The 14244-nt window shown below is 37.7% G+C and overlaps 5 protein-coding genes across 5 annotated transcripts; 3 read left to right on the top strand and 2 right to left on the bottom strand.

Moving 5' to 3' along the window:
• The first annotated feature begins 1246 nt into the window (after positions 1-1246).
• Positions 1247-3847, top strand: LOC105968991 (ferredoxin-thioredoxin reductase catalytic chain, chloroplastic). Its single transcript, XM_012993709.2, has 6 exons — positions 1247-1509; positions 1631-1743; positions 2515-2564; positions 2724-2795; positions 3369-3429; positions 3653-3847. The coding sequence occupies exons 1-6, from the start codon at positions 1401-1403 to the stop codon at positions 3695-3697; spliced, it is 450 nt and encodes a 149-aa protein (XP_012849163.2). The 5' UTR covers positions 1247-1400; the 3' UTR covers positions 3698-3847.
• A 46-nt stretch (positions 3848-3893) lies between these two features.
• Positions 3894-5169, bottom strand: LOC105968959 (uncharacterized). Its single transcript, XM_012993676.2, has one exon. The coding sequence runs from the start codon at positions 4962-4964 to the stop codon at positions 3984-3986; it is 981 nt and encodes a 326-aa protein (XP_012849130.2). The 5' UTR covers positions 4965-5169; the 3' UTR covers positions 3894-3983.
• Positions 5170-5192: 23 nt separating this feature from the next.
• On the top strand, positions 5193-7916 carry LOC105968969 (uncharacterized). The gene is made up of 7 exons (XM_012993687.2): positions 5193-5525; positions 5679-5809; positions 5922-5974; positions 6076-6539; positions 6917-6997; positions 7250-7312; positions 7572-7916. Exons 1-7 carry the CDS (start codon positions 5481-5483, stop codon positions 7680-7682), a joined length of 948 nt encoding a protein of 315 aa, XP_012849141.2. The 5' UTR covers positions 5193-5480; the 3' UTR covers positions 7683-7916.
• On the bottom strand, positions 7856-8794 carry PMZ (zinc finger (AN1-like) family protein). The gene is made up of 2 exons (XM_012993698.2): positions 8611-8794; positions 7856-8503 (listed from the first exon to the last, which is right to left on the bottom strand). Exons 1-2 carry the CDS (start codon positions 8713-8715, stop codon positions 8039-8041), a joined length of 570 nt encoding a protein of 189 aa, XP_012849152.2. The 5' UTR covers positions 8716-8794; the 3' UTR covers positions 7856-8038.
• Positions 8795-11887: 3093 nt separating this feature from the next.
• LOC105968999 (RING/U-box superfamily protein with ARM repeat domain-containing protein) lies at positions 11888-13990 on the top strand. Its single transcript, XM_012993721.2, has one exon. The coding sequence runs from the start codon at positions 12321-12323 to the stop codon at positions 13812-13814; it is 1494 nt and encodes a 497-aa protein (XP_012849175.2). The 5' UTR covers positions 11888-12320; the 3' UTR covers positions 13815-13990.
• The last annotated feature ends 254 nt before the right edge of the window (positions 13991-14244 follow it).

The raw sequence follows: 14244 nt of genomic DNA, 5'->3' as shown, positions 1-14244 counted from the left end.
TTACTTTTATTTTCTTTACTTCTGATTTTTGCTGGTTTTGATGGATTGACCGCATGATATATTGACATTTTATCCAAAAGTATGTATTATAATTATCATCAAAGATATATAGATTACTATCTAAATGCCCGTCAAAGGAATGATTTTTATCAACTGATGTAAGTTCGAATTCCCTGACAAACGGTTAGTAGGACGAGTTTGTTACGAATGATTAGCCTAGTTTAATTTACGTCTCCTGTAAGGTTTATCCGGCGTGTATAGTTTTGCAAGCAACTAATGAGAGTGTAAGTTTACTCGGCGCTAAATTTGAGAAACTAAAATAGTGAAATACACTAGAAATGCTCTCACAAATCAATGATGTGTAATTACTACTAATCATCAATCTTAATATTATAAAAATATAATTCATGTTTCTATAAAATTTCCAAGAGAAAATTAAACTACAACGATAGTAGCGAAGATAAATTATGTCAGAGACAGTGCCTTAAACGATGGTCTAGTTCGTGGAGTAAAGAGAGTTGGACATGCAAAAAATCGGTCATCTCCCGATATTTTTTAAGGCAAGCTCGGCGCACATAGATTGTCCTAACAAAAATATAAATTTTCCACTAATATATATACAAAAATTCCTCTCTTGTTTGGGTAATTACAACCACCCCTCAACTATAAATTTTCTTACACGTCCATCCTTGCGGTTTCAAATTTAGTGGAATCTTCGAGATTATATGGAATATTATCACTTTTGTACCCGTTTTATTCCATTCGAACTCCACATTTTGAAGCAAGGTGATCATAATATGTGTTTTTTAGCTTGTATATATCAGATTGTGGTGCATCTGCTGAAACTGTATTTTTACACAAAATGAGTACAAAATAGAGCACATTCCACGAAATCTAGATGATTATGTTGAATTTGACACCATAAGTGTGGATATGTAAGAAAAAAACATAGATGAGGGGGGCAGATGTAATTATCCAAACAAGAGGGGTTTTTTCGTAAATTAACCATACCTCAGGGGTGGTTGTAATTTACCCTGTATATATTTTCTTTTCTTGTAGTTTGTACTTATTTGGGCCGTTAGTGAGAGGAGGTTCCATGTATTAAAAATATAATTGGGCTTACTAAGTCCAGCCAAATTCAATCCCTTCTTCACCTATATTCAGATTCAACAATTGACCAGGTCAAAATTGATTGTCAACGAGTGGTGCTCAGCTCACAGCTCGCAGCTCACCAGTCACCACCTTCAAATAATAAATAAGTAAATAAGAGTGCTAATTAAATCAATTTTATTTTTTTAATTTCAAAATTGAAACAAAAAGGGAAGGAGAGAAAGACCTCATCTAAATCCTTGGAGATATTTAACTGAATCACAATTGCTGCAAAAGGGAAAAATTCCGCCATGACAGCTCTTCAAGCTTCCACTTCTTACAGCGTCGGTTTCGGCATTTCATCCGCCGCACCGCCACCGTTGCCTTCGCGCCACATCCGCCATCGCGTCGTCGCTAAAGGTATAATTTATATGTAACCTGAATCAGCTTTTTTTTTTTTTTTTTTTTTTTTTTTTTTTTTTTTTATATTTACTGGAAATTACAATTGGATATATAAATCGATTGTGCGGCGCAATTGCAGTTGAGCCAACGGAGAAATCAGTAGAGGTAATGAGGAAATTCTCGGAGCAGTATGCTCGGAGATCCGGCACGTATTTCTGTGTCGATAAAGGTGTTACCTCTGTTGTCATCAAGGTATTCTTTCCACTCCATTAATGTGGTTAATTTGTATTTTTTCAGGTTTTAATTGGAAATTAGAAGTGATTCCGAAATTAATCCTTGAGCTGGCAAATTAGTGTATTCCACTATTCAAATCTCCAGTTGCCATGTTTAGTTGTTTTCTTCTAACGAATTTTTTTGCTCCGTTGATTGAATTCTTATACCCGTACAGCAGTTATTAACAATTGCCAGTTCGATTTTATGTTTGCGCGTAGTAATGTGTGACTGAAAAGTATCAAGTGCCCGTAGATCTCGACGTTTGTAGAATGTCGAACTGAGTAGTGTGTAACTAAATTATCTGCAGAGAAATCGAGTTTCTTATGCTTCCGTTTACTTCTTGTGCATCTTAATCGCTTATTACTTTTAGTATAAGCTTTCCATTTATCGATATGAGGAGTTTTCTCAAGGATATCTAGTGAGTTGCATTTTTGTGTTCGATGATTTGTGGCGATTATGTCAAGTAACTTTGTTTAAAGCTATTGCTTCTGGTTAAGTGTATGCTTTTCCATTTCCCTTTGAATTTTGTACGATTCATCGCCTACTACTAATTAATGAGATGGTTTAAAATAGAACTTTGTTTCCAATACGTGATGAAAGCATATCTCTCAGTATTTGAGGAAGGAGAAACTTTGTGAATTCCTACAGATAATTGCTTTTGCTGCTTATTAGTGCTTCAGATGAATCTAGGGATTATCGTAAACTAGTGGTTGAAGCAATGTGCTGTCTCAAATATGAATTTGTTTACAGGGATTGGCTGACCACAAGGATTCACTCGGTGCCCCCCTCTGCCCTTGCAGGTAATTAGTCATTCTTGACAAAAAAAAAAAAGAAAAAAAAAATGGGTATCAAATTACGATATCATATTCTTTCTCTGTGCTCTATTTTATTTTAGATGTAATTCAAATTTTACGACAATAAGTGCTTCAGAAGATATAATTAGTATTATTTGGTTTCAGGCACTATGATGATAAGGCTGCTGAGGCACAACAAGGTTTTTGGAACTGTCCATGTGTTCCTATGAGAGAAAGGTAATGTTCATTATCGGAAGTTGTTGCCTGTTTTTCTTCTCTTCTCGTTATTTTGCAGGTCATGCTGCCCTACTGGCATATGTCAAGTTCAAAATTCAGGCAGTGTGATTTAATTCTTGTATTTGAAACTTCATTTATAAACCAAAACCTGAAATATAAGATGTTAGGATGGAAGTATAGGCTGAAGCCTCATAAGTCATAATTTACATGAGTGGTGATTAATTGGCAATAATTTGGTAATTCAGAAGAAATTCGAATACCGGGGTAGTTTTAATCTTTCGGAATGAGTTTGACTGTTATTTTTCCTTGTACCTGGTGTACACTTCACCTCGCCACCTGCCCTCGGATGATCTGTTCTAGAATGTAATAGGTTTTAAATTGCTCATGGCATTTTTATTTTAGAAATTACGTGTTTATTTGCCAGACATATTTCCACTTAAAAATTTTGTGGGCAGATTATTCTATAGTTAGTTTAATTTAGCTAGAACCTTTCTTATTTTAAGTTCTCAAAATCCGCGCTCCGTGATCACAGTTTGATGCTCGGCTTCTGATTTATTATTGTTCCATTGGCAGGAAGGAATGCCACTGCATGCTTTTCCTCACCCCTGATAATGATTTTGCTGGCCAGGAACAGGTAAAAAATAAGAATACATTGTCAAATTTCTTCATTTCATTCAAGGCCAGGAACAGGTAAAAAATAAGAATACATTGTCATATTTCTTCATTTCATTCAAGAGCTCTGTTGGCTTCCTGTCAATAATTTTGAAATAGAATCTTTTTCATTTTTTCGATTATGCTAAACGGATATAGCTCGATCTGCACTATTTCCTTACTTGAATTTCCCTTTTGCTATGTAGGTCATTTCAATGGAAGAGATCAGAGAAACAACAGCTAATATGTAATGCCCATCTCCCTGTATTCTTTTTGTTTGAATAGCTGACAAATGTATGTAAATCTGTATCATAATTAAGATGATATTACATTTTCATTCTCAAACAGTCACCATGTTCTTTGGCAATGGAATTCTCTTATATTTATTTATTCAATACCTCTACGAAGCTACGAATTTAAGCCACAATGTGCAACACAAATTATAAAAGTTCCAAAAATAGTTCAGGAAAATTTGAAATTACTGGTTACAAAAGATCATATAACAAATAGACCAACACTTTTGACATAAATCAGAGGTCAGTCTTCATCACTTCCATACTGCTGGCATAACGAAAGCAAACCCGAATTCGGTCGTTCTGCACTCTGTTTTTCTTTCCCCTTATTCCCATTAGAATTAGCAGCCGGTTTCTTCATCACAGAAACCCTAACTGTTGGAGACTTGAACAAAAACTTACCATTATCAGAAGCCACCTTCTGAACACCACCACCACTATCTCCATTGTTCGAGCTATCTTCAACACTCTCTTTCGTAAGTATATCGGTTGGTTTAGAAGGACGATCATCCGTCACTTTAATCCTCTTCGAAAAGCCAATCGACGGATCAAAATCTTCATAATCATCATCATCATCTAAATCATCATCATCAATTCTTCGCAGCACAATAGCTTCTCTCTGTCCCTTAAACACCGATTTGATCAAAGCTTCGTCTTCTTCCTCCAATTTCCTTTCTTTATGCTCGTTCGATCTTTGCAGAGCTTCGAGCATTGCATCCACACTCACGGTAGCATGTCTCGATTTCATAGATTTCATTTCGTCCAGTGTGGCGAGAATATCCATTTCTCTCTTCGAGTCGTGAGTTTTATTCTCCAACGATTTCATCGCATCGCCCCTCTCTTCAGCGAGCCTGTTCTTCTTCTCCTCCTCAGTCTCTGCATCGGACGCACGCCATGGTTCGAAATTCCTTGTTGCGCCGGATTCGACAATGTAATCGGAGTTTTGCGGATCGGTTTTGTAGGTGATTTCGGCCGAGCATTTGGTGCACTTGAAATAGAATCGGAAGATTTGAATACCTAGATACGTCTCTCCGACGACGTCTTCTTTGCGTGAATTGAATTTCGTCCCCTTGTAGATGTAGTTGCCGCAGGTGCCGCAGCGGATGCTCATAGGAAGCATCATACGCACTTTCATCTGCTGGTTTTTCGGTTGCCTCCGCCGCGGGATCTTATCCGGATCGAAGTCCGGCGGGTAGTACTTGTTCAGAACTTTCCTTTCTCCCATCTTGCTTTCTTCTTTTCTTCTCTCAGGGGCGGGTACAACCGGCGAGCCGGCGGAGGAGGCGGCGGCGGCGCGTGTGTTACAGGCGGACGAACAAGATGCAGGGAGACGAAGAAACTGTTGAGAGACGGAGAAATAGAAAACCCTAGATGTATTTGGGGGAAGCGAGTAATATTCGTTTAAATCGGAAAATAAGAGTTTAAATATTTATCATAAAAACTTAAATAATTTATTATTTATTATTAAAAATTAAATTCTTATCCTTCAACTCTCCCAGCCAAATAAGAGAAAAATATTTTTCTAAATAAAATCCAAAATTTAACTAATTTTGTACCCAACATCTTCCTAAATTCATAAAATACAAAAATCAAATCATTCAAACTACAATCGGAAAAATTCCAGTTAACTAATTTTTGTAACCCTAGGTTGATTCGCATGCTCGTCAACGATTGCGATACAGAAACCTCTGTATTAATGAGTCAACTCCGCCGTAGCAGCAATTGATTGAGAAATTATAAAATGGCGAAGCCTCAAGTAACCATCACTCTCGGCCGCTCCGGTCAGGTACTCGTACAAATTTGCCCCTTTTTGTTTTTCGTTATCCAGGACTGCGGATTGCTTGATTTTGCTATCCTGTATTACTTACTAATTTCCGATCGTCATCGTTTTGATAATTAAGCTAATTCTGCGGGTGTTTGTGTTTTTCGTGATGCGCAGAAAGTGGTGAAGGATTCGTCGAGAGATTCTAATGGAGTTCGCCCGAATGCTTTGGTGCTATCCGGAAGCAAAAGACAGTCGTCGGAGTCTTTTCGGAGCAGTGATGATCGTCGATTTAGCAATGCCAAAAGGTGATTGTTGCTTTCACCTTTCTACTGGTATTTGATTTCAATTTAATTTCTAGCTTGTGCATTTTATAAAGGTGTAAATTAGCAATTTTGTTTGTATGATTTGTTGGTTCAGAATGAGAGTGGGTGTGAGTGCACGGAGCTATGGGTACAACAGCCGTTTAGACGGTAATAGTTGATTTCGTAAAATAGATGCACTCTCCTGTTATATTTTTTTTCTTTTTTTTAATAAATAAATTTCATGGTGTATTTGAACTTTACTGCTGTAGATTCAACAGATCTTCGTCTGAAACTAACACGGAAGAGAATGTCAAAACATATAGAGCTCGAAAACGAGAAGCGTAAAAAGATGGAACTACACGAGAAGAATGCATCAAGAGCTACACCACCTTCTAGAAGGGCTGCTGAAACACGACCGATGGGTTCAACGATTAAAAATTCTTATGCTTCTTGGAATTCAAATGCAGCGAAAACGAGATCCCCTGAAAGAATGCCGAAATTTTCCGGTGGAATTTCTATTAACCCCATGAATTCTATTGATCAACTGCCACGTGTACCATCAATTAGGCCGGTAGATGCTTCAAGAGAAGAGCATTTGTCGATAAGGGATGCCTTTGAATCTTCTAGGCCTAATTTACCTATAGTCACCACTTCGAGAGGTTTTCTGGATAATGGCAAGATGGTCACCGAGCTTCCTCCAGCGACAGGTGGCATGTCCAGACCTATTTACCATGTAAAAATCTATTTCCTCTCGTATTTCCTTTACCTCTTCTGCTAGTAAGGAACTGCTGTAGATACTGTAGTGTTATTGTTGATTCTAGATATTTATGCTTTGTGCATCGTAGTTTATTCAGTCGCGCAGTTAGCTTGTGTGTTTGAGGAAATCAGTAGAATCCAGATAACATGTTCGTGGTTAATTTCTATTCCATCAGAGAAAATCAGATTTGATTATATATTTCGTCTTACATGTAAAACAATTTGTATCGTATTTTTTAGCTGCATTGAGATTTTTGATTTGTCTAGTGGAATTCCGGAGTGTCATTCTAGTAATTTATGCTATAATGGTGGTGCTCTATTTTAATCATGCTTCTCCTCTCTTATGTTCCGAAGGGCATTCAGCCGCTCACTGTTAGCAGTTTGTTGCACGCACTTGGTCTGGGAAAGTACTTCATCAACTTTCAAGCCGAAGAGGTACGCAATCTACTCATTACAAATTGCTTTTTCTTTCTTCCTTCTTCAATTTTCAATTGGTTTGTTGGTTCTGGAGAGGCGATGTAAAATTCGCCCGTATTGCAAATTTCTAATGAATGAAATCAGGAATAAGCCTATAAAAATAAACCCGTATATCATGATATGGAGCCACATATGCGTAGGAATTTGATACAATCATCTTCATTCAATTTATTTATTAACATGGGAGCCTTGGTTTTATTTCTCGTGCAGATAGATATGGTTGCACTAAAGCAAATGGGGGATGGTGACCTCAAGGAACTGGGAATACCAATGGTATAGTTCATTTTTACTTGTTGGCTGAGATAAATGATATCATGACAATCTGAAAACACATGTCGAATGCAAAATACAGCAGAAAAAATTACATCTGTAGAGATTTTGAAGTTTTTCAAAATGATGCAGAATGCTGTGCTGATTAACAGGATACGATTTCCACGTGAATCGTGACTAAAAGAATCTCAAGAATCTAACTCGTTATAGCCGCTTGGTTCTTGATTTATTCTAACAAGTACCTTCTCATTTGCTTGCACAGGGACCAAGGAGGAAGATAATCCTTGCTCTAGAGGCTTGGAGGAAGCGCCCCCCGATTCAACAACTTCAAGCACAAACAAATATTACATCCAGAAATTTACATTTGGGTTAGCCTCAAACCCACAAGTTTATGTCTATATGTAATGACATGTGCAAGTTGCTCCCGCCAAAAATCTTACTACATTCGTTTTTTTTTATTTTTTTTATTTTTTTATAATTGTTTTAGTCCAGCTATTCTGAAACAATTTGTGGACAGAGTCGATTTAATGTAAAGAAACTAGCAACTTTAAACTGAAAGTTATGCATTCTGCATAAATATATACAATGAGTTATGAACTTAACATTCGAACCATTATAGAGAGATCAACAATTTCTGCATAAATAAACTCCGCCCTCTCAATTTAAAAAAAAAAAAACACCGAAAAGAAAACGAATAGTTATAGCAATGTTACAGACATTGAAAAGAAATCAATAGGCTTTAACAGTTGGCTGCGGACTATGAGCAGAAATTTTGGTTCCGCAGTCATTCCCGCTCCTTGCAGCCATCGCAGCCAAAAACTTGTTTGTAGCAGCGGTAGCCGAAGCTGAAGACGTAGCCGAAGCTGAAGACGATCTCAGGTGCTCGCGCGTGTGCTCCGCATGAAACCTATGATTCAGACAAATCTTCATCCGGCAACTCTTGCACGTAAACGTGTTTGAGAACGTCAAAATCTCTCTGCACCGACGCACAGGGCAAATTGGTTTCTTCTTATTCTTTGGATCGCAGTCGCCCGACTTTTCGTGCCTCTCTAGAAGTTTCTTCTCGTCTTCTCCGACTAGTCCGGTAGTTTCCACCGCTGTGGAGCAGATTTCGCAGACCAATACCTTACGGCTTTTGATGTCGGATTTCGGACATTTGTGCGATTTGTACGATCGGTGATCTAAGCAAAACACCTGCAAACATGAATTAAGAGAGAGAAATCAATTCAATTTTCAAATACTCTGATTTTTTTAAAAGTTGGTGAAAAAAAATAGAAACAGAAAAAATAGGGCAATAATACATTGTGACATGCGTCGCAATTGAAGGGCAAGAAATCGAGCTGCCGGCAATCGGATTGTTGGCAGTGGCGTCCTAAATCCGGAAAAAGTTCGGTTCCGCCTCCCATCTCTTTGATTTTGATTTTTGAATTTTGAATATTTGTCGCCGGAAAATTTTTATGAGATTGTATCGAACCTCCGGCGAGCTTTTCTTAGATATATATATAAGGATGAATTTGGGAGGATTTGAAATTCTATTTTATTAGGATTTCTTGAGCAGGAGGAAACAACGCAGAGAAATTGACCACCGACCAATTTGGACTTTGGACCCGAAGTTTCTAGAAACTCCACGTCATACAATTATAGGCCCAATTTTTGACAACTAATACTCAGGCCCATATTATTAGTCAAGCTTATTAGCCCAATTTTCTTAAATCAGGCTAATCAGCAATTAGTCATGAGTTATGTTAATACTCATCCTAATGGTCAAAATTGATGTCTTAATTTTTTTAAATCTAAATATTCATAGCATTAATGCTAGTGACTATAGTATTAGTTAACAGTTGTAGGTTATAATTTATTAGAAATGTGATTAAGAGAGCATTTCAACATTTTATTACCTCGTGTGTCGTTTTCGGACTAAGTGAAATTTTTATCCAGTGCACATTAGGTGTAAACGAGCCGAGCTCGCCTTATTTCATTAGCTCGAGCTCGAGCTCGCCAAGGCTCGAGCTCAAACTCGAGCTCGAGGAGCCTATAAGTTTTAGCTCGAGCTTGAGCTCCTTGTGTTTCTAAGAGCTCGAGCTCGAACTCGTATACGAAACGAGCCCGAGCTCGAACTCGAGCTCGAGCTCGGCACAACCAAAAATCCATCAATCAAATTTATTTTTTCAATTAAAAAAGTAATATTATTCTTTTTTTTATTTATGATTAATAATATTCATTATTATATATTATTCTATGTATAAAAAATATAGAGAAACGGTAAAGCTCGCGAGCCTGCTCGCGAGCTGTCGAACAAACAACTGAAATGAAACTCAAGCTCGACTCGTCGAAAAGTTCGGGCTCGTGCGTGAGCTCGAGCTCGAGCTCGATTTTTCGAGTTCGAGTACGAGCTTTTTTCGAGCAAGCTTCGGAAGCTCGCGAGCCGGCTCGTCTCATTTACACCCGTAGTGCACATACTTGATTGCGGGTCGATTTGTCAATAGTAAATTGAGTTTATTTTGTTAACTTAACTTCATTACTTGTAAGATAAATTTGAGGTTTATTAGATTGTTTGACTCTACTTTTAAAATAAAGTTAAAATAAAACGAAATAATCGCGGGGCCTTTATTTAGTTGTTTAGTGATGAAAAAATGGTAGAAAAATCATATGAATGCATATGCAGGTCACATTTGATCATCTTGTCGAAAACGTTAATAATCAAGAATCGATATATATATATATATATATATATATATATATATATATATATATATATATATATATATATATATATATATATATATATATATATATATATTCACGAGTAATCATGCGTAAAACAAACACAAAAATCAAGAGATTAATTATCACAGCTAAGCACGAGAGATAATTAGCAAGAGATCTTGTTAATAGTTGGAATATACTCATTTAATCCACCATTGATACCACAAGAGCAAAAGCTATTGCTGCATTAAGAGACCAATACCCCCAAAAGGCGTATGCCATATTGTAAAAGAAGAATAATACACTTTTCTTTCTCATAAAGTTTCAAAAGCATAATTCATAATTTAATTCTTGCTTTTATTTTCATTAGGTCCACCACCAACCAAGAACAAATTACTAGTTTGACATTTTCCCTTTCTCCTTTTGCAACATATATTTCAAATAAAGTCTCCAAATTATATGTTTATTGCCCAATTGTCTAGAATTTGTAACATTTTGATTGGCCGTAAGTAAATTTTTTTTTCCGTAACGAATGAACTCGCAGCCAACTATATATGTGCACTAGGTAAATTCACACTCGTTTATATGAACCACATTAGGTTAACCATGTGTGACAAGCTCCACCGACGATCGTTGGCAAGGCAATACGTAAATTTTGTGATGGTAACATTTGAATCTAATAAGTTTTTTAATGATGAATCTTAGTGGAATCTTATTGTGGAAATTAAAAAAAGATTTACAAAACGAAATAAAAAAGGATAGACATATTACTAAATTACTAATAAAACAAAAAAAGAGGATCAAGGTAAAATTAAACCCACAAGATGATGATGATTGAAGAAAAAAGGAGATTAATTAGTAGATTACCACGCGGTTCAAGCTCATAGTTTGTATATAATCAAATTAATGTAAGATAGTTGGCAATTAGATATATAAATATAAATAATAATAATAATAATAAAATAATAGAAAAGTAGAGCGAGATAGGTGGAAAAGGTAGAGAAAACTTAGCAAGGTGACATCCAGCCTAGAACAACACTATTGACTATTTATTATAGCTATCAGAAGAAGTAGTTGAATACTTCATAAAGTGCACCAAATTATAATAGAAACTTAGCAATTAAGTTGAGACTTGAGAATTGAGAGAAGCAATAATAATAAGAGGTGCACGAGTGGCTTCCTTTTGCATGTTTCCATGCAACTGCAGTGCTTAGTTACAAACCCTTTTCGCCATTTTATTTTATTTTTTTGCCCCAAATTTGACCAACTTTTTATTTATTTTCTTCTTTACTACCAATCCATATATATATATATATATATATATATATATATATATATATATATATATATTATGAATGATTGATCTTAATAGTATTAAATAGTTTCGCAATTTTCAAAAGCTTTTATCCACTAAAGTCAAAATCCTGGAAAACCATGCAAACCTACTACCTATACTAGTCAATTTTCATGCAATTTGCCTATTTAAAAAATGTAAATATTTTCTTAATTGGTTAGATTTATAATTAGAACCTAACTGAGGACTATTTGCAAATTAGTGCCATTATTTAGCGTCCCGAGAGGTGGATACATTAAAAACATTATAAGTGAGATTTGAGAAATGTTCGGGGATCTGGCCTCCCGACCTTATGCTGACTTCATCACTACTCAAGAACGTATAAGGACTCTAGGAATATATGTAATTGTGAAAATTAAATGATTTTTTGATCTTTATACCAATTCTCAACATACTTTATAGAATATTGAGGGTTAAAATATATAGTTATATTGTCCAATTTTTGGACCTCAAAATAGTTATAATCATGGTTTCACATATTCATATATTTTTGTCATTTAAGAGATTTCATCAATACAAACATATCTTACAAATAAAGACTCATCATTGGTCAAACAAATAGCCATGTGTTTCTTCACCTTTTCTTTTTTGTAAAAGAAAATTTGCACATCACATAATATTAATATAATATTAATTAATCTCCTCAAAGCCACATAAATCAAGGTCTAGGTATGGCGGAAATCGCCCCCTTTCAGCGCCAAAACAAAATAATTCACCACACTTTTTCTTCACTTTATCTCTCTTCTTCACTCCACATAATCGTTAATCAATCCTCCCTTCCTTCTCATTCGCTTTAATCCTGCCAGATTAATTTTCCCGTTATTATTAACAATTCAAAATTAATTAATCTCATGGATCATCTCCTAATCACATATTTATTATCGCTTCATCGTCACTAATACCTCGCCATTTTTTTTGAAAAAATTCTCTGCACAGAGAAAAAAATTCTCCATGGGGAGTGGCAAGCAGAGATGGAGGATTTCCTTCCATAGATCGTCGTCGTCGCCGCCGTCGAATTTACTGTTACTGAAAAAGCAGCTTCCTTCTGCTCCGGTCGAATTTCTATGCCCAATTTCGGGTTCGATCATGGCGGATCCGGTCATAGTCTCCTCCGGCCACACCTTCGAACGCAACTCCGTCCACGCCTGCGTTTCTCTCTCTTACAACCCCACTCTCCACGACGGCGCCGCCGCCGATTTCTCCACCGTCATCCCCAATCTCGCCCTAAAGTCCACCATCCTCAACTGGTGCCGCCACCACAACCTCGATCCCCCAAAACCCATCGATTTCTACTCCGCCGAGAAAATCGTCCGTCAAATAGCCCCCGAGTTGCCCACGGTCAGTCGGAGCGAGTTGACTCGGACACCGAGTGAAGTCTCCGTCACCAGCTCAGAAGATTCCGTTACGCCACGTCACGGATCCACCACCCCTCTCCCGTTAACAACCAGGCCTTCGTGCTACTCTTCTTCTTCCTCCTCCTGTGAAATCGAGATCTCGAGCTCGATTTTATCGGAAGAAGAAGAAGAGCTCTTCGTCAAACTGAAAAGCTCTCAAATCCACGAGATTGAGGAGGCGCTAATCTCCCTCCGGAAACTCACACGAACCAGGGAAGAGACACGTGTCCGTCTCTGCACTCCCCGGCTGCTCTCCGCCATGAAATCCCTAATCACCTCCAGATATTCAACCCTTCAAGTGAACGCCGCCGCGGCGTTGGTGAACCTGTCTCTGGAGAAACACAACAAGGTGAAGATCGTACGGTCGGGGATAGTTCCGCCGCTGATCGACGTTCTGAGGGGCGGATTCTCCGAGTCGCAGGACCACGCAGCCGGTGCGCTCTTCAGTCTATCCCTCGACGATCAGAACAAAACCGCCATTGGAGTTCTAGGCGCGTTGCCTCCACTCCTCCACGCGCTGCGCTCCGATTCGGAGCGGACGAGGCACGATTCGGCTCTAGCCTTATACCATCTCTCCTTAGTGCAGAGCAACCGTGTCAAAATGATCAAACTCGGCGCGGTACAGACATTGCTCGGCATGGTTAAATCGGGTCATATGTTGAGTCGGGTCATGTTGATAATGTGTAATTTGGCAGCAAGCATTGAGGGAAGGGCAGCGATGCTGGACGCAGGTGCGGTGGAGTGTTTTCTGAGGTTGCTGAGTCAGGGTGAGTTCGACTCAGCAGCAACTCGGGAGAGCTGCGTGGCGGCAATATATGGGCTGAGTTGCGGCGGATTGAGGTTCAAGGGGCTGGCGAAAGAGGCCGGGGCGGAGGAGGTGCTGAATAATCTAGAGAAAACGGGTAGCGAACATTTGAAAGAGAAGGTGAAGATGGTGTTGGAAGTGTTGAGAGAGAAGCACGAGGAAGAAGAAGAGATTAATTGGGAGGAATTGCTGAGTTTAGACGACGATGATGATGGTTCGAGTAGGAGTCGAACTCGAGTGAGTTGAGTGGTTCTTTCGAATCGAATTTCGTTTTGTTGGTTAAGTGAGTTTATCTGGTAATGATGTGTGTGCTTGATTTGTGGTTCCTCATTAACAATTGGGGAAGTTGTAAGTAACAAAATTGTGGTTAGTTTGGATTTTTATTAGATTATTTGAGGCTGATTTACATATGTTTTTCCTAATTCTTTCATGTTTGCTCAAGCTTTGGAAGGTTTTTGGCCAATAATAGAGAATAGAATGTAAATATTTGTTATAATTTTGTCTCGAGCTCTCTTCCTTCCCTCCATTCCCTATTTTTGAAACTCTCCTCCTTAATTAAAGCCCTAAAACCACTCTTGAAACCTCAATTCAACATCGTTAATGGCGTGTGTGTTTTTTAGTGTGTGTTTTTGGTGTAGTGTGTGTATATATTTTTTAGTGTGTGCTATATTTTTTT

The sequence above is a fragment of the Erythranthe guttata genome, chromosome 8 (assembly GCF_056151865.1).
Source record: "Erythranthe guttata isolate IM_541 chromosome 8, IM_541, whole genome shotgun sequence".
Lineage (NCBI taxonomy): Eukaryota > Viridiplantae > Streptophyta > Magnoliopsida > Lamiales > Phrymaceae > Erythranthe > Erythranthe guttata.
The sequence above is the reverse complement of the archived record's forward strand: the minus strand, read 5'-3'. Positions and strand labels throughout refer to the sequence as shown.